General features: G+C 43.0%; 1 protein-coding gene across 8 annotated transcripts in view; it reads right to left on the reverse strand.

The window, feature by feature from the left end:
• Positions 1 to 24840, reverse strand: part of ARK2N (arkadia (RNF111) N-terminal like PKA signaling regulator 2N) — a 46743-nt gene extending 21903 nt beyond the window's left edge. For 2 of the 8 annotated variants that reach the window (XR_015261434.1, XM_086770391.1), the window contains exons 1-2: positions 21730 to 21844; positions 4763 to 5580 (exon numbers count right to left, since the gene is read on the reverse strand). Coding sequence is in view for 7 of the 8 variants with exons in the window: in XM_086770391.1 (XP_086626517.1) it covers positions 4763 to 5486 (724 nt within the window). In the remaining variant the exon portion in view is untranslated. Of the gene's footprint in view, positions 1 to 4762; positions 5581 to 9461; positions 9485 to 14643; positions 14668 to 17703; positions 17842 to 19222; positions 19640 to 21456; positions 21480 to 21729; positions 21845 to 24691 lie in introns of those variants that run through there. The other 6 variants (XM_086770392.1, XM_086770395.1, XM_086770398.1 and 3 more) reach the window with 6 other exon arrangements.
• Between the last annotated feature and the right edge of the window lie 1373 nt (positions 24841 to 26213).

The raw sequence follows: 26213 nt of genomic DNA on the forward strand, positions 1-26213 counted from the left end.
CTTTCCTAAACTGTGGTTCCTTTTGTATATTCAATGTCTTTTTCCTCCCTGAAAAAAATAACCCTTCTGTTCATATAGTCCTAGTATCCAACATCCAATATGATTCTGTTTATTCATCTTTAGTCAGGGATCTTATCCCCACATCAAGTAACTAAGCGGCAGTCTTCCTGACTTCCACAGACTTACAATCAGATACTTTTAAGTAACGTTGAGTAAGTTTTAATTGCAATTTAAATAAAAACTATTGATGGCAACAGGCGAGACATAACGTAGGTAGGCTTTTAAAGTCAAGAATGAACTAGCGTGGTCAAAGTTGACAAAGCTGCTTTGTAAACTGAAGAGACTATGTATTGAAACATTATAACCCTGCAATACTATTTTTAAAAGGTATAATTCATAGTACAATTCATATTATTCATAGTATAATTCATAGTACATCTACAATTTACAGTGGCAGCAAATCAATGCTTCATATGCTTCCCTTGCAGCTCTTCTAACAAAAGCTTTAGTCAATCTTCTCTTTACTGCTGACCTTTAGTATTAAAAAGTCTAAAAATGCAATTTTATTATATTAAAAATGCTAACATTTACCTAATTGGTTCCTTTGCTATCTGTAAACTTACAGCTCTATAGTTTTTGAAGTCACATCAAGTTAAAAGGCAAAGAAATCCGCTATCACAAAGGAGTCAGAATCCAAGACTCATATCTTACTTTCAGGACGACACCTCACGCAGAAAAGCACCTAAGAAAGTCCCCAATGCTGTCTCTTCATGGGATCTATTAAGTACTATTCAAATAATGACCAAATCCAAAGTTATTTAATATAGAAAATCTGACAATCTAACAATTTAAGAAGATATGCCACTTCTTCATTCTAATTAGCAACGGTGGATTCCTCTGTGTCATTATGCTACCCAACATTTCCAAATTAATATTTTACCACAGATCACTCAACAGATTTTTTTTTTTTCCCCTGTTCTTATACAATTGTCATTCTGAGTTACCAACCAAATTCATTCCCTGCAAGATGCTTCATCCAAGGTCTATGCACAATTCTTAGGAGGAAGTAACCTGGTTGAGAGTCCCTCACATACACTCTGTCTCTCTCTTTGAATTTCCGCATATTCAAACTTTTCAACAGTTTTTTTTGAAAGCCTAAAACATCAGTCATCCCTATTTCAATTCAGATTTTTCTGAGCTGTAGAAAGCACAATGGTGGTGAAATGACTTTTTTTTTTTGTATTATATTTCAATTTTTAAAACTCCTTTCTTCCAAAGAAAAGTATGGTTACACAGAAATAAATATTGATTCCTAGACTCACTCTCATGCCAATTTCATTCAGAATTAATTTGCATGGTCAAATTTGAAACTGTTTAAAGGAAAAACTTTTGTGTAGCAGAACCTATTTCAGGACTCAAAGATCATCCTCTTATGCCATGAATGCTATCTGGTGTTTGTTTAAGAATGGTAAAATCCTACATGCCAACAAAGAGGCTCACTCATTAAAAGATAAGAGGTTGCTCCTCATCTGCAATAATTCAAAAATCATGGCATTCCCTGAAATAAAGGGCCCAAGATTATGACTGTTCACATCAGTGAAAAGCCTCTCAGTAGCACTCATAATGTTTAGATTGAACCTGTATTTTCAGGTTTAAATTAACACCATATCATGCGTTCAGAATAACGAATATTGTGCTAGCTCCTACTGAGCTCACAATATTTGTACTGAAGTATCACCAGTAAGAGCTCAACTCTTTACTCTTCAATCTTTCTTGAGAAGACAAACAAGTCTGCCAGTATTTTAATCCACATTACATCTGAGTTCAGCAGAGAGAACTGACTCTATTGCACAAATGCTCAGTTCACAACTTCATGGTGTTATATATTTCACTGAACATTTTATTTACCTTACAAATTTAGCCAAACATATTTCAGAACCAGTGACGTGGATGGTTTAAAAAAATAACTGCACTATTAAGATGGAAAAGATTTAGTAACATGACACAAAAGACTACTACTGTATTCTCAAATGTGGCACTTTAATTTTCAGACCACACACAAGCAAACTGTCTTCTGTAACACTACATGTGTTGATAGAAAGTTAAGAGCCAGAGTATGTACAATCTTTGTACATGAAGGCCACGTTAAACTATCACTAAAAATTTTAGAGCCTCTCTGTTGGCAAAACTATTTTTCAGACAACAGACATTTGAAAATCAGTCCCAATAATAAGCTCTGCTGAGACAGTAACCAACACTACAGCTGAAGTGTCCAAATACAGTAAGACTAAGGAGAACACAAGGCTTCCTGTAAAACTCTTCTCCATCAATGTGTTCAGACTTCTTCAAAAGCAAAGGCAAAAGTTTTTTCATGCTTATGTCCTTCCGTCAGGTGCATTGTAATTTCTTGACACTCAAGTTCAAGTTAAAACTCTTAGCTTTTGACCGTGTGCAGAGGACACTCACAGCCTGAATTTCCAATAATGCTTTTTGATACCCTGTATTATGTCCTAACTACACGTTCATTCCCTAAATTTTGAGGATATTCACAGTGTAATGCTAAGTGCACTAAAATGGCTTTCTGGTCAAAAAAAAAATAATTTAAGTTAAGCACTTTGCCAGTTCCAAGAAGAGGGATCACAGATGGCATATGAACCTACCACTGCGACGGAGAGCTAGGAGTCCTACTCAGACTCAGAGCTCCACTGCATCTGTTAAGACCACAACATTTCATTAACCCACAAGTAGCACTGGATGCATTTTTGGCCAACCTTGTCCTTATCTCTATAGAGAATATTTTTCTTTTGTACTTGGAGACTGTTTCCTACAAACCCAAGTTGTTTCTATTCAAAGGAAAACTGCAATGTGGCAGGGTACTTATTGCATCTCATTCCAAAACGACAGCTCCGAAGTTTTAATGTCTTAAATGTAATTTAGTATCAAGCAGATACCATGCTACGAAATAAGAATAAATATAACTGTTCCTCAGGATGGTTTTTGCACCCCCACATCTTGCATCGGAGGTAAAACTGGGCTTTGGTGTAATCACCACTAAATCATCAAGTTCTTCTGTGCGCTGCAATGGGATCTTTTCACCGCGAGATTCTCACGGCTAAGACCGAGAGCTCAAATACAGAAGAGCCTAGCAACACAGAAAAAGTACCCTAGAGTGGGTTCAGGTCTCTGCAACGGAAGGCAGAAGTCTAAACAGATCTGAAAATACCATCTGGGTCACAGGGTACTTTTATGACTTAAAAAACAAATATAACCTGGGGGATTTATTGTGTGGTTTGGGTTTTTTAGGGGGTGGGGAGGAACCTGTCCCAAAACTCAATTAAACAGTCTTCTTCAACGGGCTTTAAATCATGGTTTAATTGCCTAGCAAAGTGTAAATATAGTAAATAAAAAGGCACAAAACTATGAAAGCTAGAAGTCTGACTAACTACTAAATTGGTAAAAATAATTTTAGATATCTACTAAAAGTTTACTACACAATAATTATAGAAGGACTAAGCTTTTCCCAGACCTTCTAATAATAAATACTAACTTCCTTTATACAACCTGCTTCTTAGCAATACATGGGGAAAAACGCCAGTTCTCACGGTGAAAGAATCATTCACTACAATCAAGTCAGTTAAAACACAGTTATTTGTAAAATCTGCTGCAAATATTTTAAATAATTCATCTAGCAAACATTAGTTTGGCAACTTAAGACTAATTATTGCAGTTTTCCTTTAAATGTTCTTGCCCTACATAAGCTGATACTTATCTCCAAAAAAAAAAAAAAAAAAATAGCACAAGAGGCAAAAAGGCATGTAACCCAGTAAAAATTGGCAAGCCAAAAAGTTTATTTTTATGTGATTTTATTTTTGATTGCCATATGAAGATTGTCATATGATGATGGTTCTATGGTATAATATGCTGCAAGAATAATTCACATAAAATCCTGTCCGTGGCACTTGTGCTAATAAAATAACAGACTCAGCAGACAAAAAAAAAAAACTTGAAGAATTCATCATTCCTTTGCTAATAAAATGAGAAGGCCTTTATAATTTGCTGCCTCCCATCTTAACATGGATATGTCAGAAAGTTAAAAGTATAAAAATTATAGATCTTTATAACATAGGAAAACAGTAACAGCCTTGTCTAAAACGTTGAAAATTTAGGTGTGGACATAGCTTGGGCACCTGCATAAACAAATTCATATTTATGTCCTAAAATAGGCGACCAGCTGCAATCTGCAAGAATTTACGATAAGGCTAAGTAGGTTTGTCATGCACTGAAACGTAGAGCTGAAAGCACAGCGTAAGTGCAATAGTGAACAGGGCCTTATTGTAACACGGGCAAGAGGTACGCTAAGTTATTTCTAACACAGCTGTGAGCTGTGGTCTTAATATATTAAAGCAAAGTTGGCCACTTATCTTAAGGATGTATTTATTAGATTACCGCCATCTAATGGGATCCGACAGCACTGATCGGAGTTCACATAGGCTTACAAAGGAAAAGATCTGAAAACTCCAGAATTCAAAGATAGTCCTTCCTGCAATTTACCATTTCTAATGCTTTGCTGGTGTGCCAAAGTGCACTGAAACCTCAGAACAGATTTTAAAATTTGCCCATGTCTCATTAATACACTGCAGTCTTCAAATTTACAGAGCTGCAGTTCTCCTGGTTTTTCTCAAGTGTCACTCATCTAATTTAGCATGACAGCTGAGAAACGATGTCAGATGCGTTACAGTTCAGTTTAAAAAACATCCTCTACCTGGTATCTCTGCAGTGATTGTCTTGCTGCTCCCTGAAACCTCTTCATCATCATCTGATGAACTCGTGCTTGAGTCACACGTCAGGTCACTATCACTGGTACTGCTGTCCTGCAGCAGGTTGTACTTCTTGCGAGCAGCTGCCTCCCGTTTCTGTCTTAAGAGCCGAATTCTTTCTTTGTGCTTTTGGCTTCGATGACCTTTTACCTTAGTAACTCGACCGTTCTGCTTATCACTAGACTGTCGGTTTTTCTTGGCAGCCATTGTTGAAGTTTCACTTTCGGACCTGGATCGCCTGGACTTCCTCCCAACTGCAACTCCAGACACTGCAGAAGGGTCTTCCTCTACAGCAGCTTCAGCTTGACAGGGCTCATTCTCTTCTGTGGAAGACAATGTATCTGAGTCAGCCAAATGCCCACTAGAAGAAGGGGAAAGCATGCAATGATTAGAAGAGTCACTCTCATAAACTCGACCACCCGTTGGCTTATCGCTCTCTGTAGAAGCTAGCTGGGACTCCGAGGAATCTCGCCTCAGTTCCATCAGTAAGCAAGGCATTGAAGAGAGCACTGCAGAGTCTGCTGCAGTGGGCACGGTGTCTTTCTCAGTTTGTGTCTCCAGTTCTATAGGTCCATCTTCGTCAGGAGCAGTCTCTTGCTTTTCAGAAGTCTTTGGTGGAACTTCCGAATCAACAAGTTCTTCTGCTTTTCCCACTGCCTCCATCTTCATTTCAGAAAAACCAAGGTCCTCCTGGTCTCAAAGCATGGAGCACGTGGTCTCGAAGATGCGTGGAACTAGTTTCGGACTTCAGCAGTACAGCAGCCTGCACAAGAACAGAACAGTAAGAACAATTTACCCACATAACTCAGTCCTACTCTTCTCAGTACTACCTAAACAACTCATTGCTTTCAGTTCCAGACAGCACAGTTTAGTGTCATATTGGTTTTCTTCATTTATTTTTTCCTAGTGAACTCATCCTGTTACACCAAACTATTCTTCCTTGTACACACACATGAAAGTTGGTATTGGAATCATATTAAGTGTGGTTCCCTTCACTGAAAAATCAAAACGGATCAGAAAATAATAAAAATATTTCTAAACTCTTACTTTATAAAATTTAAATCAATATATGATAAGCAACATACGCTAAACTTCTTTACCTAGAACTTTAAACATATTGTAATGGAGAATTTTAGCCTTTATGAACAATGTCAGCCTGAAAATTCCCAGACTTCGTAGTCATCCACCTGGACAAACCAGAATATAGTGCAACTTCCATATCTACGAGAAATCTACTTTCAGTTGAACAGGACCTCAACCTTATAAAATGATAACATTTTTACGGTAATTTGCAAACTTACAGTACCAATGTGACACAGGAGAAATCCAGTCACTCTGAGCAGAAACCAAGCAGCTGCTCAGCATTACAGAGCAAGACTACACACACTTTCCTTTTCTAGTGGAACTGCTCTGCCAGCAGATCTGACGTACGAAACACGTATTTAGAAGAAGTGCCATGAAGTGATACTAAATTGTCATGGGCACGGGTTTACGACATCCACAGGCAATGCCTTTAGAAGCATGAGCTACGTGTAACTCAGATTTGTTCTCAGCAGAGACCCGCCGTGCTGGTGAGTCATGTGAAGGCTTTTTAGAGTATTTAATACACCATTCAAGTGCTCCTCAAGTGCCTCCCATACAAGTCCTGGTTGCATGAGAACCTACAGGCTGATCTAGTTTCTCTCAAATCTGCCAGGAAAACAGCATCAAGTAGTATGCAAGCACAAAACTCTACCCACCCACACTAGTATCCTACATTCTACTTTAAGTTATAATTTAGTAAAAGGCATTGCTTCGGTGCAAAGAAAACCCAAGCTATTTCTCAGATTGATAACTTGCACACTATCAACTAACTCAAAAGCACCTGAAGCACCTTCAGGAAATCTTGTTTTAGAGATTAGTATCTGCCATTTTACCTTCCTTATTCACACTTTGCCTTCCACCTAAATTTTCACTTGGAATTCAACACAGAATAAAGATCTTTTAACTACCACATTCACTTACAGATGAATGGAACAAATTGCTGATGGCTTTAGAAGTACAGTGAATGACATATTTATGGCACCTCAAAAAAAGTGTGGACAAGAAAAAGAAAACAGTGTTAAGATTTCATCTACTGGTTTTAAAAACTCACATTTCTGCAAACAAGGGCAACTCATACTTGAGTAGCCTGAGAGAGCATGGATGGTTCAGAGACGATTTTGTGCACCTCGGCAATCCTTCTTTTAGTTTCCTGATTCATCCCAAACTGCCTGTAATTGTAAATATGTAATTTTATGCTGCTTCTCCCCCTCCATCTGCAGCATGGAATAAGGCTACTTCCCTGCTTCTAAAAGGTACAGTGAAAAGCTCAGTGCTGTCCTGTCTGCCCTAACCAATCTGAAACTTCATCTTTAAAGAATACAAAAATAGAGTTAACGCTTCCTTCAGGCTAATGAATGAAATCCAGTACGGTGCAAGGGAATTATGAAAATATTTATGGGATAGAAACCCCAGCTAAGGAAAGAAAGCTTACTTAATATCAAACAATACAAGAAAGAGATGAAAACTCTAGGTCTGCTAAATATGGAAAAAAAAAAACCAAACCAAAAAAAAAAAAACCAAAAAAACCAAACCCCAAACCTCAAAACAAACAGTAAATCCAGCGCTTGACTTCCAAAAAAAAGAATAAAATACATCCTGTAAAATACAGGAACATATACATAATGAAAAATGTTTGCCAGCACTTGCGCCGAGTAAAACTCTCTTGAAAGCAACTTAAAAGAAGAATTTCTGGAAATGGCAATTTAATGCAGGCAATAAATATCATGTAAGAACCCATTTATTTCCGAAGCCACAGCACAGCATCAACAAACTCAGACGATGCATACACATGTTCCGAGACATAAATGCATCCCAATACCGTAATAAAATCAGTATTTCTACATATTTCACCCTCAAATCTACATTATCAAATAATTCTGCTATACAAATAAGTAAAACAGAGATCTGATGACTGAATGACTGGCCAAGAGTTACAGACAGTGGGATATGTATTGCACCTTCTACTGCAACTCGCAGCTCTCCTCCGGTCATGTACTTTGAAGAGAAAAACGTATTTTCTAATAGTTTTGAAATGTACATGCAAGGAAAAATTTGGTTACTCAAACACATACCAGAAGAATATTAGCCCAGACAAAATAAATTTATTTCAATATTCATACTAATAACTGCAGAACAGCCTCTACAGTATTTGTCTTCTTAGCCTGGGGAGCACAAAGCACAGAGCTCAACACAAAGCTGAAGGGCAGCCGAAGTGAACAAGAGACTTTTTTCACAAACGCCCTACTTGGGAATATCATCTACCTCACAGTTCCCGATGGGAATACAAAAACACCTGTAGTTGTCTTTCCGTCTCTCTGGCCTACGAGCCAGAAAAAAATATGTTTCCTCTGCCTGTTGCCCCCTTGCTAATAGTCTAATTCAACGACTTAAGAAGATTTATTAAGGAGGATCTTACTTTAACTACTCAAGCCACGTTGTTCAGATCTCTCACACGGGGATCAGTGAATTGTATTTTCAGTGAGCAGGCAGCACAGGGACCGGTAACTTCACAAAAGTGTATCTAGTCAACTTAGACATGTGTGTGGAAAAAAATACTTGCTCTGAGGAGGTTTGTACTCTCCATGTCCCTTGAATGGGCTATTTAAAAAGTAAAAAATCCACGTTAGTACATATATATATAAAAAAAACCTTGATATTTACTTCAATGGGAAAAAAAGGCTGTTGTGACTCAAACAGACTTTGCTGCAGGGAAGAATATAAGACATTTCAGGGGAAAATTTCTATGCCAAGGAAAGCCTTGTCTCAAAGAGGAAAAATGTATTGACTTAGTTTTACTTGAGAAATTGACAGATCAGAGAGAGAAAGAAACTGTAGTGAAAAACTCCCATTCCTTTCCTGCCACTCACTTTTCTAGTAACAGTATTAGAAAAGCTAATCTCAAGGTGATGCCACAGAAAGGCCAGTTTCTTACTTAAATGAGAACAACAGAGCACTGAAAAATAAGCTGCGATGCTTACAGAGACAGATGGATACTTAATTAGACACTGCTCAGAAATGTCATTCTCCTTTTTCTGATGCACAGATACTGCACCGATGATTCTGAAGGCATTCTGTAAAAACTTCTGTGCTAGATTTTTCCAACACAAATTATTTTATTTTTGGGCCACACAGAGCACACTAGCATGAAGAAGCCATTAAATATCTAGTTGTACCTTTACCTGGGAAATATTTACAAATCATGGATTTATCTGTAACAGTATATAATTTTTACACCATGAAACCGGCATTTTAGTGAAGAAATCCAGAAGGATTCTGAAGGTCTGATTAGCAGAGACAGCCCAGCCAGCCTAACAGCTCTCTGCCCCTAACAGGAATGGGTTTTACCCCCTGTTCTTTCACCACCTCATCGTGACTGCGCAGGCATATTCCCTCCTTTGCACCACAACTGCCTCATCTGTTCTTGGGCAGATTCATTTCACTAAGTGAGCAGAAAACAAAATAAGTGAAATTTTCTGCCAGAGTTGTCAGTAAGATACGGGAAGGGAGGGCAAGCAACAAGTCATCCCTTTTTATGAAAAAACAAATCTGATTAAAAACTACCTGCTGTTTGGTCTCATCACACCTTGAACTCAAAGGTTCCAACTAGACACAGGAGCAGGTACTGAGTGTTTCTTTCACAGCACTGTTTGCTCTGAGAAGAGATTTTTGAAGATAAAAAATTATTAAAAAGCAAAAAAATTAAATTCAAACAGAGGTTTCAGTAGCTTTCTAAAGAACAACTCTCATGGAGTGTATGCTATTAAGTAATATATACTACTGCACAAAGAGTTATATCAAAGATGGCATGCATGCCCTTTATCAATCAATAACTGGCCACTCATACATCCTTCATAATATTTTTGTTTGCTTTGCTCTTGGTAAATGTTCTTCTTTATAATTGTATATCCTGCAATGTCAGAAGGAAATGAGTTTCACTCAAACAAACGATAAGGCCTGGAATACTTAATAAATACCACGATACCCTAACCTTAATTGTACTTTATCATTTTAGGTGTTATTGAACTGATTCATGATAAAGAATGCCTAGTTTATATGAAGTAAACCAGCTCTTTTTCTCAGCAGCTCTGGACAGATTCTTACTTCAACAGTACTAAGTTGATCATGGCAACTCACTGTTTGAAGTCACTTCAGTTTACTACTGACACATTTCCTCTTATTCAGAGGCCTACTTTTCCCTGCTTGCAACTGTATCACCTTCTTGTGCCAGTTTTAGCAACTGTTTAAATGAAAAAAAAAAAAAATTATCTAGCAGAACATTGTCTTTTAATGTCGTTTTAGCACCAAAAGAAAAACAGTTTGAACAACCTACCTCCTCGCACCACTACCCATTCATTCACAAGCTGTACCTACATTCACAACCGTGCCTACATTTTAGTAGAAAATAAAATCAAGTATGTTCTTTAAGCTTTTGTAACTATGTAAATCAAAAGTTAAACTGCACTGCTGTACAGGAGCTAATTGTTCAGAATACACAGCTAACAATAGAGATCCTTCCAGAGCACCTACTACCTTATAGCTCCAGCATCATGGAAATCAGTATTGTCATCTAAATCTGTATACGTTTTGGCATTTATACAGAACTAAAGACTATAGCGGCTCAGACTTAGATAAACAATTATTTCCATCACCAGTGGATTACATTATCTCACATTTACTCAACATAACTGAGTGTAGATGGAATAAATCAGAGGTGCGAGAGAGGTAATGACTAATGTACACAACCCAGGCTAACAAATTGTTTAGAACAGTTGACTTTAAAAGAAGTAAATGAAAACAATCACGCAAGCCCATCAAGAACTCTGAATCAAACACTTGGCAGACTATGTATCTAAGGATGGTGGGCTGGGAAAGGACAGAAGCAGCACATCACTATGGATACTGAAGAGCTGACCGTGACGCACAAGTCCACTTCATGATACAAGATAAAAATTTTCAAAAATACCAAAGTTATATCCACTTCTGATAGAGGATCTTAACTCTGCAGAGGTAAAGTGCGAATGACTCTGGCCACTTACAAAGCTTCACCAAAAACCTTTGCAAGTGTATCTGTGTGTTGGTCATGTTTTCTTTTTCCTACTCCAGTCACTCTCCTTTTCACTAAAAGCGAACATGCTTAATTCGGCAAACTCGCCAGTGACATTCTCGTACGAATAACACATACAGACACGCTGAACAACAAAATGTCTAAGTAACTGTCGTAGTTCAGCCCCGATCGGACCAGACTACGCAGTCTCTCTCTCACTCCCCCCACACTCCGAGAGAACAGGGAGAGAAAATATAAGGAAAAACGGCTCGAGGTTTGAGATAAGGACAGGGAGAAATCCTTAAAGTTACCGTCACGGGCAAAACAGACTCAACTTGGGGAAAACTATTCACTTATTACTACAAACAGCAGGATAATGAGACAGAGAACAAGATAACCTCCTCCCACCCCTCCCTCTTCCCGAGCTTAACATTATCTCTACTACCTTCCCCTCCCGAGCGGCACAGGGGGGAAGAGGGAATGGGGGTTGTGGTCAGTTCATCACATGTTGTTTCACGCCGCTGCTTCATGGTTGGGGGAAGAACTCCTCACATTCCTCCCCTGCTCCGTTGTGGGGTCCCACCCCTACGCCACAGTCCTTCATGGAACTGCTCCGGCGTGGGTCATCTCTTCCACGGGGTGCAGTCCCTCTAGAACAGCTGTCCCAGCGGGGCCTCCACGGGCCACAGCTGCCTTCAGGCATCCACCTGCCCCGGTACAGGGTCCTTCACGGGCTCCAAGTGGATCTCTGCTCCTCCGTGGACCTCCATGGGCTGCAGGGGGACAACCTGCTCCACCATGGTCGTCACCACGGGCTGCAGGGGAATCTTGGCCAGGAGCCGCGTTACTCCTCCCCCTCCTCCAAACTGACCTTGGCGTCTGCAGCCGTTCCTCACAACAGGCTGGTAGATGTCTCTCAGGATCTTTTTTTACATCTTATTCACTTCTCATCTCCTTTCCACTTCTTGCAGCCGGGCTGGACTGAGTCGGGCCCAGTCAGCTGCCTGGCGAGAGGCCAGAGGGTGAGGCCTGCAAGGCCCATGAGGCCTGCGCCTCCCCCTCTGCGCCTCTGCCACCGCTCAGCTACTTCACATCTTCTCTCCTCTTTTTTTTTTTTTCTGTTTTCCCCTTCTTAAATACGTTATCGCAGAGGCGTTATCCCAAGACATTCTGCTACCAATCGGCTCGGCCTTGGCCAGCAGCAGGTCCGCTCTAGGCCCGGCCAAGTCCACTAAACAAAGGGGAGCGACTTCTAGCAGTTTCCTACAGAAGCTGCCACCTTAGGCCCCCCCCCACTAACAAAACCTCGACAGTAACCCAAACATAGATACCAATGCTTTCTTCCCCACTGCTGTCTTTCGGACTTGCTCACCTCCTCCCCCAGATACCACACATTCTTTTTAATTTTCTTCTAAGTGGCACACATATCCATGCACTTAAACCAACAGAAGCGTGACCAGCACTCAATTTAACTCAAGACAGTTGACTCAGCTCTGTGTGGATGTATGTGCATGATGCTCGAGAGCAGATTTCTCATAACACTAAGCCACCCCCACATGGATACTGTGTAATTTATATAGTGTTCCTTTGAAAATGCTGCCCTGAAGCTGACTCACTGGGATACAATTCTACCTCAGGCACATTTCTGGGAGTGGAGTTGGCGCTTCATCAGATGATTCATAAATCAGGCCTGGTAGCAAACCTAAAGAATAGGACTCTGGTAAGATAATTTCGGTGCGAAACGAAGGAAGAAAGGATTAAACTAATGCTGTGTTTCAACTGGTTTTGCATAAACAAATGAAGGTTAAAAATACGCTGCTCGTACTGAGCCATCCACAGCCTGCATATACAAATTACCAAAGACTAAATAAAAATTACAAGTACAGGTGTTAAAGGTTTGCAGAGCATCCTTTTTCTTTGTAAATAAGAAGCAAGACTTCACATTTGAATATAGGTTTTTGCATTGTAATGCTTAATGCACACATTCTGCCTCTTTCAAATGAAAGGTAACGACCAGCTATGGGTTAGTTCACAAGCCTGCACGCAGGCTTCCAGAAACATTCACCAGCTGCACTGGAATCCCACAAAAAAAAAAAAAAATCACAACCCTTGTAAAAATAAATTCATTAGCATACAGATAACGGCATACAGGGTTGGCTGCACTCACTCGTATAAAATCTAATCTCTTTCTCCTAGTGAAACCATTCTTCTCAAGTGCACAGGGATTTAAAGTCTACAACGCTCTCTACTCCAAAAAAATTATAGGGGGCATATTTTTATTACTGTCTGTTCCTTAAAATTTAAGTGACTTGCTCTTAGATTTTTCATTATTCTTTCAACAAAACTAGTGGTAGAAATCAATGCTAGGATAGCCATGCTTCATTTATTTTTCTCTCTGCCATGTATCAGTTGGCACAAGATCACCTACTGAGAATAGTCATATGGAAGTACCATCTTTTTTTAAGATATTTAGTTCAACAAATTTTTCTACTTCACCTATCCATTTCTGTTACTCAAAGGAAATGTATTCCATGCTTCCTCTGCTGGTTCATGCCATGCTACATAAATAGAACAGGTTGCCCAGAGAGGTGGTGGATGCCCCATCCCTGGAAACATTCCAGGCCAGGTTGGCCGGGGCTCTGAGCAACCTGATCTGGTTGGAGATGTCCCTGCTCCTGGCAGGGGGATTGGACGGGGTGGCCTTTAATGGTCCCTTCCCACCCAAACCATTTTGTGAGTCTATGATTCTCAAGAACCATTGGTCTATTGTTTTACCATGGTCAATAAAGTAATGCTCACAGAAAAATCATGTTTTAAATTGCTTAGAAGTAACACTAACAAATTAATCCTGATCTTCAAGCACAGATTTTCTTTCTATTAACAATATTTATCTGAAATATCCTTAAAATAATCACACATTGCTAATTGTTACCTGTTAATAGCTCCAACTGGCAGATCAAGACAACTGCAAAGTAACTTTAAAGTAGTTAAGTCATCTCAGTACTGCAGAATTCATTCTAGAAGTGAAGAGGCAGAACTGCCTGCCCGCTGGACCAGTTAGCACCCATCGAGTGCTTTTGTAATTCAGCCTCCCAGAGGAAAGCTGTGCACCTTTACCATTAAGCCAGCTGGTTGAATGAGACTAGAGTCAGCGTCCAGGAGGAAGAGCAAGGTGAGCATCTTACACAATGGACAGCAGGGACAGGCCTGGAGCAAGGAAGAGCATTGGACGATTCACCTGATCTTGCAAAACACCACTCCAGAACTGCACAACTCTTAATATCAGGAGGACAGATCCTCTCAGCAGGTAAAGGAGTCGTTTTGTCAAGTTCTCTACAACTTTCCTTTCCATTAACAGTGCTGCCTACCCTACCTGATCAAGGATGCTACAACCGCCCAGGCTGTCTCGTGGCACTTCCGTAGCTCACACAGCATCTCCCATCTCTTACAGCTATCTAAGGGCTTGAGTCACCGAGCTAGAAATGATTTATGACAGTCATTTAACAAAGATGATTGAAGATATATTAAGGGACTCTTCAGTTTGAAAGTATTTTATGATCAGACCTTTTTATACATCTTTGCCACAGGAAATAAACAATGGACCCTCAGGTATTTTAAAGCTTCAGACATTTCAATTCAATACCAGTGCTGTGTCTTTGCTTCCAGCCAGTATCTTCCTGGCACAGGGCAGTAACATACCTGGTTTATCATCCGGCCAACTGAAGAGAGATCAGGTGACACGTCCAAATTCTACAGAAAGGCTGGAAAGGTGCTGTAAGCCAACCAAACCCCGATCTCAAGTCATTTTCTCATCCATGAGCCATCAATATTATTTATTTGTCACTTTAATTATTAAGCTAGTAGTATAAAACCTCAGTATTGCAACATGAATTTGCAGCAGGTACACTACTGAAAAAAATAAATAGTATCGTTGCACTACAGGCGAAGTTATGTTGCATTTAAATTACGACAATTTTAGTAACAGTAAGATACCAACTGCTGTTTGTCTGTTCCTGACATCAAACCCTTGATCATTTTTGGACCAGCAGTAAGAGCTGCCCATTGATTTTAGCATTCACCAGGCTGCTTATAACCGATATTGTAGTTTTTACATGTCCAAGGTGCTCCTAACGAAGGAAGCACTCATGACACTGGTCTGTCAGGACCTAATTAGGACTCAGCAAGGAACAGGTATAGCTTCACTGGAAACAACCCACTACCTTCTCACCAAAGCTGACCTGCGCCACTGAACTATACTCAAGAGCATAACTAACTCATGGTAGCTAACCTTTGAGTCTGTATCTTTACAAATCGTAACACTCTTCTCATTAATTGAGCTTTTCTAAGAAACAAGTGCAACAAAAAAGTTAAACTCTTGTAGGACACCACAGCCATAGACAAACACCTGTGGACACTGGCACGGTCTGTTACAGAAGGAGAAAAAAAAGGACAGTGCAGGAGAGGGTTAACTTAGAATAAGCTGTTGACAAACAACAAATTACAAAAACAGTACGAAGTATACACAGGTTGGTTCTACAAATGAACAAAAGCTACTTTGGGTATTTCAAAAAACCAAAACTGACTGGGTCAAAAGCCAGTTACGTATGCGTTATGAGTTTTACTATCAGATACTTCCTACACTACCTACTCCCAGTTGGCAGAGGTGAAGAAATTTGACCTCTACTTTGAGAGGGGAACAGACAGACCAGGAAACAGACACTTCTTTCCCACAACACACAGAAGACTTTGCATGTATTTGACTACCAGAATTAAACAGCAGCATGTAAGAGGATAACAGCTATTAAAAGAGCAAAAGAAAATTAAAAGGTCCTTTTCATCAGTACCATGCAAGTACTGACAAGAAAATAAATTAAAAAAAAAAACCCTAACAAAAATAACCTTACTTACTCTTAAGTAAAAGCACCATTTCCCCAAAAATGATTTGTTGCATTATTGTTCTTGATTTAGGAAAAAAAAAAAAGCTCAGCTGGCAGAGCTTTCTTAAGAATAAAACTAATTGTTAGTAATAATTAAACAATATATACAAATTCCTCGGCAAAAGGCAAGATAGGAAAAAAGAACACCAAGTCTGGAGCATTAATTAAACCTCAGTCTTATTATTGCTGTAGCTTGATGAGTTCCATACAAATAAAGAGTGAAATCCACTACAAGTGTTAAAAAGGAGAAAAAACATTTTGATCTTGTGGGGGAAAAAAAAAACAAACCTGAAATCAAGTCTCTATTATCAAACTGACTTTAATTTGACCTAAGTGAGGTCTGTAACTTCATAAGCCCTTAATAATTAGCTAATTCTGGTAAGAAATTCACTAAATGTCCCTAGCTTAGTTTTATGGTATGCAACAATTTCTGGATTTCCTTTATTACAGTGAGCAGATCCAAAGCCTCCAAATTACCTTTCAGATGACTTACTAATATTAGTAACTGGAACAACGGAAAATAAAACCTCACCTTAAAGGCTTTTTAAAAACTATACACTGAGAAATGTTTCTTCTGACCCCCCACAGATTCTGCATAGTCCTGATCGAAAGGTATCAGCTCCGGAAGAACCATAGCTATTGACAACTCAAACTGTATTTACCAGTAATTTAGCTCATAAGCACTACTACCTACAAGCCCACTCCAACCCATAATGACAACTTCATTTCCAAAAGACATCTTATTAGACATGATGAGGCCTCAGGCTATCAGCATTTCATCCAACTTACTTCATTAGGAGAGAGCCTCTAAAACCCCCTATCTTACACTGTATTTCCACCACAACTGTACGGAATTAGCAGACAGCTTCCTGACCTAGTCTTTATCCCTCCTTTTCCCTAACATATTGCTTTATCCCGGTTACTTGGAGCACTTTCTCTTTAGCAAGAGTTGGCATTCCCAGAGAGCAAAACTGGGAGAGTAAGCTGAGGATTCAGGAAGAACATTACCAGCTGATGAGAAAGCCACAGAACAAGAGAACAGTACTGTCTTAACTTACCTGGCTATCACATTAAGTTGCTTCTTTTTACTTCAGAAAGTATGACAATACTATCGGAGCATAGAGTACCAACCTCAAACTGGTATCATGGAAATGCAATATTCCCAATGAAAAACAGATTACTGAAATGGTAATAACTGCATAATCACACAGACAACTGGTATTATAAAGTCTGGCTCTTAGTTATCCCCAGCTCTGCTACTGTGAGTCACTTCGTCTCTACCCATTCTGGATGAATGGAAGTGAAATCTGCCTTCTCTAAAATAAGTCTGGAAAGACTAACGACCAACCACTGCGCAACAAGACATTACAGCAGAAACGTAGCAAGAACAACACTTATCCAACCATGGTCAGGCTCTGCCGTGCATTTCCAGGAAACTTTGAAGCACCAAAGCAGGAGAGCATTGTGCAGGACACAGCAGAAGCCTCACTATAAAGTCAAATCCATGATCCAATTATACTGACAAAAAATGCTATCTTGAAAGTGTTGTAAATACTTGCTTTTAATTAAGAAGTGACTACTTGTTCTGCTTATGATTAAAAAGCTGTCAGATTGAGTCCTACTGGCTTTTAAGCCGTCTTCATGAAGACCAAGTACCACAAGGCATGAGATGGCTGAAGTCTGTACACTATTCTGCTACTTAAATCAATTTCTGAGCATTCAAGAGACAGACGACGTGGTTAAATTGATATAAAAGCCTAAATACCTTCTTAACTAAAAAGAAATATTGGGTTGGATCACTCTGAATCTAAAGCTGACTCACCACATGTTACTTGACCTCCCTGTGTGTTCAGTAACGCATTTGCAGCGGTGTAATGGCGACACCTCAGTGACTGAGCGGCATCTCATTTTCGGTCCTGAATGAGTAATCGATGTGTGCCCGACCTGCAGAGCGTAAGTCATGTCCGTGGAGAAACTGCTGTACTGTAGAGGCTCTATTCATGCTGATCAGACACGCGAAGCAGGGAACATTAACAAATGGGAACGGGCAACCACAAATTTAAATTCTAACTCTCAGAAGTAACACTGACAAGGTATCAGTGACGCCAGTCTAGCTCAGACATGTAGTGTGCTATGAGAGAGCAACTGCAGAAGCTAATATTTACACTGTGTGCACATTTTTATTTACAGTCTCTTTCATCCAGTTTTCTTTTTGCTCAGAATTGCACTCTTGTAGATGCCACATTCGCATTAAAAACCTGGAACAAAGATGCGACAGAAAGACAACACAAATCACCATGAAAACCATACTAAGCTCCCTGCAATTATATTTGCTGCCACACATTCCACTGTCACAACATTTCAGCTACTTGCGAGTTACAATGCCAAAGTTAAAGGCATGAGCGTCGGTTCTCTGCTGAACTTCGATTCACATACGAGAAAACAGAGACAAAAGTGGTTTCCCTGCCACGTAAGCCATGGGTTATCTCGGAGCTGTAACTGCACAGTGACATGCACCCTACCACATAACTTTATCCCAGAGCACTTTGCCAGCACTATGCCTGTCCCTCTCTCCCACTGCTGCTTCATTTCTGGTTCCCCAGCCAGCCACGATTTTCAAGGTTTGGTACTTCTTTTCCAGAGTGCTTGTTCTGAGGTGCGAGTTATATGCTTGCAAATACGGTATTTAAATCTTTCACTCTGATTTAGTAAATGTGTTATTAAATCTGCTGCTCACTTTCTGTCAATGTTTACAGTTTTGTAAGTCATTTAATCAACTGCAGATAAAAACACAGAAGCTGAGATTGACCATAGACCCAATTCTGTCAAAAAGTAACATCAACACACCATCTTTAAAATGCTATAGAAAATGAAATTACAGGTTGCTTGAAACTATTTAGTTATTTGAAAAGTTTCCAAAGCTTTAACAAATCTAGCAGTGACATTTCTGTCAGAGGGCAACTAGACAGTTGCGAATGCTCGGGCCGCAGCTGCTTTCACAGTGTGGTACGCGGAAACTCCCATCTCATTAACAGATGTTTGAGTGAGATGTTGATATACAGATGGGTCATAGATGGCATCTCCGTCCTTGACGGAGCAGGGAGTTGACGTGGTATTATACAAGAGAAAGCAAAGAAAGTGAACAAAATCAAGGCAAGGCAAAGAAGCCTGCATTTTAAAGGTAAATACACAGCAAGAAGATGGGGGGTCAGGACAACCAAGGCAATTATTTCTTGTTGCTGCGATCAAGTTACACCGTCTAGTTATCTCCCTAACGCTTAGTGTTCAAAGGCCCTCATGATTCTCTATATTTACTCTTTGTTCATCCAATCTTACCTTACCTCATTAATCCCCACCTCCTCCACACTGTCAGCTGCCAGCACGATCTGCCCATTTGTCAAACACACACAAACATCCTTCCCACCTCTCTTTTATCAGTTAGAGCAGCGCTTGGTCTGTGTGTGTTGTGACCACTCCATATCGATCATTCTCAACTGCCTTGCGGTTGGCTTCAGGTTCCTTCCCTTTTCCCCCTCCTCCGCAGCACCCAGTTTAATGTATCCACTCATTTCCCAACTTGTTTGTGCACTTTAATTTCTACCAAGCAGGCAGCCTTCATGCACTTATCGAGCGCAAGCATAGACGGCCAGGCTGTACTGACTGCAACACACATCATACGCTTGAATGTGTAAGACCACAGTCCTTTCCTCTTCCTGATTTCTCATCGCACCTCTTCACGATGTCAACTAGCAATTAGGCTGCAGAGCAAACAGAAATAGTCAACACATTATAATTAAAAATTCAAGTGTTTAAAAGTGAGTCAGAACGGTTATCCTCATACTTCAGCATAAATACCAGCTGCCCAAACTCACACACTACCTTCCATCACCCCCACTGTCCCTCCTCCCAATCTCCTAGACAAAACACCAGTGTTACTGGTACGCCAGAACCACAGAAAGCAGTATTTTATTAGCTTTTAGTAGCCACATAGCCACCCACTTTGGAGCTTCTTTTGCTAGCACCAGACTCCTCTAGATCACTAGACGTGAGAAATACTCAGAAAACGACACTTAAGAATGACTGCTGTTGGATAGCCGAGTTCTCCGTTCCTCACCTCACTGCCTTTGTATCGTACATTTATTCTGGGGCAGGGGCACGTCTGGGTTTAGCAAACACAGAACAAGCAACTTACTGTTCTCCTCAGAGCTTGTTACAAACCTACTGGCTCCACAAAGGCAATGTTTCCCTCCTCCAGGGCAACAGGGGAACCTGCGCTGTTGTGACTGCCTGACTTTCAGCTCTTCTGTCGCAGAAACAGCAATTACAGGTGCTAATTAGGGCAGGAGAACCACAAGATGAACACCTCAGAAGAGCACCATACCCAGTTTCCACCTCAAGGTCAAACATTAAGTTTTTTAATAGACTTAAGTAACATAAAATACTTTAAGAGAAACGTTTTAAATATAACATTTGTTTGCTGTTCTACAGGGAGAGCTATTACTATTTGTACTTAAAATTTCAGCTTGCAAACTGGAAATACAAAAACTCGCCTGTAAGCGAACCTGTAATTAGGTCTTATGCTTGACAAGTACCAGAGAAAACTTAAAACCAAATAAAATCTATTGGGGGGATTAAGAGAAATTTTACCTTTTTTCAATCAATGCTTCAGGGTTCAAATTCTGACTATCCATTCATTTTTAAAAGCTAGAATGACTTGCTAGGGGGAAAGTGCCAGTTTGAAATACGTAACTAGTTACAGCCAAGATCTTGTTTAACTAAGTTACTGCAGTTACGGATTCATAAAGGTACCTAGAAACTTTAATACATGTAGCCGATTTCTACTATTAACAAACTAAGACACAAATACAATTAGATGCTATTTAACAAAGGGGGGAAGCTCTCCCTGCCAGCTGCACGATGTAAAACAAAAAAAAAACCCCTGTCAAGTCTTTAAAAAAAGTGGCCTTTTAAGTAGTCCAATAACCTCAATGCAAAGAGAGTTACAATACTGGAACTGGGGAAACAGTTAAAAGATTACAAGTCTGCTCAGACCGCCTTTTTCCTTTTTAAAAAGAACAAGTAGCACAGTAAAAGTTTGTATTCTCCTCCGACGGCCGCGTCGCCGAAAGCCACATCTGCAACGCATTAGATGCTGGGAGCTCAAGGGCAACTCAGGCTAGATAAGCAACGACCAGCTTGAAGTTTGTTGTTTTTTTTTTCCCCCACATAAAATACATATTCCCACATCATCCAAGGTAAACACTGAAGTAAAATAAAACAGAGAAGCGTAAAACCCGAGTGGTTACACGCCTGGTTTTTCAGAGTTTTCCTCCCAACAGCTCACAGGACCCCACTCCACCTTACAGGAGTCCTAGGAAGCACAAAGCGGCCAGAAGTTGGCTCCCGGGAGCCGTGGCAAGGCTTCCATCCGCTGACTCCGAGCAAGGTTAGGACAAAAAAAAAAAAAAAAAAAATAAGCGGCGGGGCGAGGCTGGATTCCTGCGTATCGAGCACAGCGTCGGGCCGTGAGGGGGGTCGCCCCTTACCGAACCGCTCAGCCCTGAAAATCACCCACCGGGCACCTACGTTCTCCTGAAAACCCTGGGCCGGCGCGGAGGATGCTCGGAGCAGGCAGGGCCGACTCCTCGGCCCTGGCAGGACCGGGCCCCCAAAACGCCATGGGGCCGTGGTCGCCCGCTCCGGGCGGCCGCAGGGGACGGGGGGGGGAGAGTTGAGGCCGGTACCCGCCCGGCGCGCAGCGTTGACTAACGGCAACGGTTACGCCGCCGCGGCCCGGCCCCACCGGAACGCGCATCGGGCGAGCCCCGGCCGCGCCGGCCTCACTCACCTGGACGACGCAGGGCCCCTCCTGGTCTCCTCCTCCCTGAGGAGGCAGCAGCCGGGGCATGGGCGGCCGGGAGGAGCCGGGTCTCAGCCGCGGCGCCGCCGCCTGCCCGCCCCCCCCCCCCCCCCCCAACCGCCCGCCCGGGAAAATGTCACCGGAGGCCGCGGGGCTGCGCTGCGCGGCGTCACTTCCTCCCGCCGCCGCCGGAGCAGCCGAGCCCCGCGCAGAGCGGCCGCCGCGCCGCCGCCCGCCAGCGCCCCCTGGCGGCGCAGAGCGGAATCAGGGGCGGGGCGGAGGCCCGGCGGGTTCCGCTCTCGCGGCGCCTTGAAGGGCGTGTTGGGTTCACGGACACGCGTGGGTCTGCGCCCCCCCCCCCCCCCCCCGTGACGCTCGCACACCCCTTACATCCGCGGGAGGGCCTCTACAAGACACCCGTGGCTCACCCGGCTAAGGCTGCCGCCCCTCCAGGCGCCTGCGCTCCGGTTCACGTAGGCCGCGGAGGCCGGGGTCGCCCCACTGGCGAGGCAGGCTGAGGCAGCCCACGGCTGGTAAACAAGGCAGGACAGAGAGCCACCCGCGGGCTAATGGCGCACCGCTTTGGCTTCCCAGCGGAGAAGGAGAAGTGGGAAAACCAAGGGCAGCGGTTGGAGCTGGCTGACGGAGGGAAAAGAGCAGAGGAGGAAGCAGAAGGAAACCAGAAGAGAAGGCTCTAGGGAGACTTCACTGCGGTCTTTCAGTACTTAAAGGGCGCTTAAGTTGCGTTTAGATTGGATATTACGGAAAATTCCTTTACTGAAAGAGTGGTCAGGCACTGGAACAGCCTGCCTGGGACAGTGGTGGAGTCACCATCCCTGGAGGTGTTCAAGGAAGGTGTAGATGTGGCACTTCAGGACATGGTGGTGTTGGGTTGACGGTTGGACTTGATGATCTTGGAGGTCTCTTCCAACCTTAAAGAGTCTGTTCTGTTTTGTTCTTATAACAAAGATGGGGAGAAAGCTTTTATTAGAGCCTGTTCTGATAGGATAAGGGGTAATGGTTTTAAAATAGAAGGAGGTAGATTCAGACTGGATGTAAGGAAAAAATTTTTACGCTGAGGGTGGTGTCACACTGTCCCGGGTTGCCCAGAGAGGCGGTGGATGCCCCATCCCTGGAAACGTTCAAGGCCGGGTTGGCCGGGGCTGTGAGCAACCTGATCTGGTTGGAGATGTCCCTGGTCCTGGCAGGGGGGTTGGACTGCGTGGGCTTTGAAGGTCCCTGCCAACCCGAACTAGTCCATGAAGAACGAAACATCTTCCCTCAGGCAGTGAGGAGGGCCGAGCTCAGGAGAGACGCAGGCCAAGGCAGTGGGAGCCCAGCACCGCAGACTCCTCTCGCCAGTCTTTCGGCCCACGCTTGTTCTCCCTCCAGCGCTGATGCTGGTGATCTTGTGCTCCCTGAGATCAGAGACCTGCGGGCTGGGCGAGGGAGGCGTGGTGTGCAATTAGGGCGGCATTATAGTGCATACATTACACGTCGTTCTGTTGTTTCTTAATCACAGTAGTTAGCTTTGCAGCCCCAGGGTATATATATATATGCTGCACAGCACGTGGTAGGTAGTGCTCTGAGATTTGAAAACGTGCCAGCCATCGTTTCAGTACAGTCCCGAAATCCTGACCTGGGCCTCCAAAAGGCTGGGAAAATCAAGTGTTAAACACACATCGTACAGCAGAGGCAGCCTTGGAGGATCTCGCTCCTCCACAGCCACTGCTCCTGGCGCAGAATTGGTTACAGGGCTGACGGTATAGAAACGTGTGTATGCACCTACTCCGCCCCCCCCCCAAAATCACATACAAGGACAAAGACATCACATACTACCTGAGAAGAATTTGTCTCATTGTGGAGAAATAAGAACAAGAGAGAGATTCAGGTAGAAGTAGAGCTACATATTCAGGAATTCATGATTTTATAACAGTACTTCGCAAGGTATTTCTCACCAAACGGGTAAAAATCTTCCTTTGCAAGAGCACCAGCCTTGTCGGTGCATCCAATATCGGCAGTGTCAGCATAAGAGGGAAAAAGCAGGGCGCTAACGAAATCCGTACTTAAGATAAAACCTGCCCTGCGTGGGGCTGCTGGGGGCTCTAATCCAGAGTCTGCTGTGATTCCCTGCTCAGCTCTAGCTGTGCCCTGCCACCAATTAAAACCAACTTCCACAACGCAGCCGGCGGCTTCTGGGAAAATAACCCAGAATCTGTATCAAAAGGGAAGGATGTGCTTTGGAGGCACAGCTCCTGAAAGACACCCGGAGGACGGCACGCTGTTGCACAGGCGTTAGCACACGGCGGCGAGGAACAGGCAACGCAGTTTTGGATGGCGTACAGAAAAGCATAACGACACAGGCGAGGGCGGTGAGCATCTGCCTCGCGTTTGCAAGAAGAGTGATAAATGGAAAGGAGTGCAAAGAGACACGACTGAAGGAATTGGCAGCTTGGAGGCATTACGAAAGGAAAAAAAAAAAAGAAATTTTGACTATCATAGGTGCAGCAGAATTAGTAAACTAAGCAGGGAGACATTAGTGATCTGTAAATATTTGAATGAAGTAAGTGGCATGAAGGGAGAAAACTGGTGATACATTAATGACTTTAATGGGGTGAAATTAAGGAAGGGCATGTTTAAGCGGTGAATCAGGGTGGAAAGCTTTTGAATGGAGATCCGTAGGCTGGGAAATTGTCTCCCTAAGGGAAGGGGTGAAAGCTTTATTGCCTGAGATTTTAAATGCCAGATTAGGAGAAATACCAGGGGACTCATTCTGAATTTTCAGGGAGATGGGCTGAAAGATTAGGAAGGGAGGAGGAAAGGCAAGAGGCGGTGCTGGCTGCAAGAATTTAGGGAGTATAGCCCAGCGCCTCTTCTAGGCTCCTTTGGCTCCGTTTTATCACTCTTCAACCGCCTGTGCCAAGAGTGAAATGATTACAGCATTAGTTACCTCCATGAGCAAGCGATAAGAACTCCTCTGCCACGAAGAAATGCAGTTGAGAAACGGGAGTCTCGCTGTAACACCTCTAGAAAGGATCACCGGGGAAGGGAGCGGCGGAGGCTCCTTCAGCTGCTGAAGGGCCCAGCCATGCAGCCTGGTGTCTGAGCTTCCAGGGGACCGTCACCACCGCCCCCGCATCCCCTCTGCGGCATTTGTGCTTCCCCAAAGACAATGGGAGGAAATTAGCTCAGCGCTGGAGCAGACGGTAGGAGCAACCCTGAGCCATGCTCCTGTGTCAAAGTAAAAGCTGTTTGTGAGGCCATTTTGGCTCGTCAGGGCTTCCAGGATGGCTTCCCTCACCCGGCTCTTGGCAGGAGCAGAGCTTCTTTGTCCCTGCTCCCGTCTGTACTCCAGCCTCTGGCCAAAAATTTCCCCCCAGCTCCAGACAGGGAGAATGACTTTTCAAGAGCCCATCGCCATGCACCTGACGTCGGCATCCATTGGCACATTACTAAACATCCTCTGCAGAAGGAATATATAGAAACTTCACCTTCCCAGTGACATTTAAACAACGCCTGTTTTCCAAGCTGGGCTGCAGGCTGCCAAGCATCTGAAATCCCAAACGTGCTGCTGAAACGCGGCCAAACCATCCCCTCACTGTGCTCCTGCACCTTTGTGAAGTTAGCCAGGCTCCTCTGCAGCCACTAGCTGAACAAGGACCACAGGAAACGTACCTGGGACACCGAGGGGCTCACCCACCCCTGAGCTACAGCCCTCATCTCCTGGGGAAGCAAGAGAGATAAAAACTTTTGTTGCTGCTGGGTTTTACCAGCCAATATTGGCTAATTAAGCAGCTGTGCTGATTAATTAGCATTAAAGGCATCTTCACCAAGGGGCTAGAGGAAGCATTTGAAGAAGGACTTGGAGGTGTTCGTTGATGAGAAGTTTGACATGAGCTGGCAATGTGCGCTTGCAGCCCAGAAACCAACCGCATCCTGGGCTGCATCAAGAGGAGCGTGGGCAGCAGGGCGAGGGAGGTGATTCTGCCCCTCTACTCTGCCCTGGTGAGACCCCACCTGCAGCACTGCATCCAGCTCTGGAGCCCCCAACATCAGAAGGACGTGGAGCTGTTGGAGAGGGTCCAGAGGAGGCCACACAGATGCTGAGAGGGCTGGAGCAGCTCTGCTGTGAGGCCAGGCTGAGAGAGCTGGGGCTGTTCAGCCTGGAGAAGAGGAGGCTCCGGGGAGACCTTAGAGCGGCCTCCCAGTGCCTCAAGGGGGCTGATAAGAAAGACGAGGAGAAACTGATATTTTTACAGTAAGGGTAGTGAAGCACTGTCCCAGGTTGCCCAGAGAGGTGGTGGATGCCCCATCCCTGGAAACATTCAAGGCCAGGTTGGATGGGGCTCTGAGCAACCTGATTTGGTTGGAGATGTCCCTGCTCCTTGCAGGGGGGTTGGACTGGATGACCTTTGAAGGTCCCTGCCAACCCAAACTATTCTATAATTCCATTAATTGAGTGTGTGGTGATA

Source organism: Chlamydotis macqueenii, chromosome Z (genome assembly GCF_036417535.1).
Source record: "Chlamydotis macqueenii isolate bChlMac1 chromosome Z, bChlMac1.mat, whole genome shotgun sequence".
Taxonomy (NCBI): Eukaryota; Metazoa; Chordata; class Aves; order Otidiformes; family Otididae; genus Chlamydotis; species Chlamydotis macqueenii.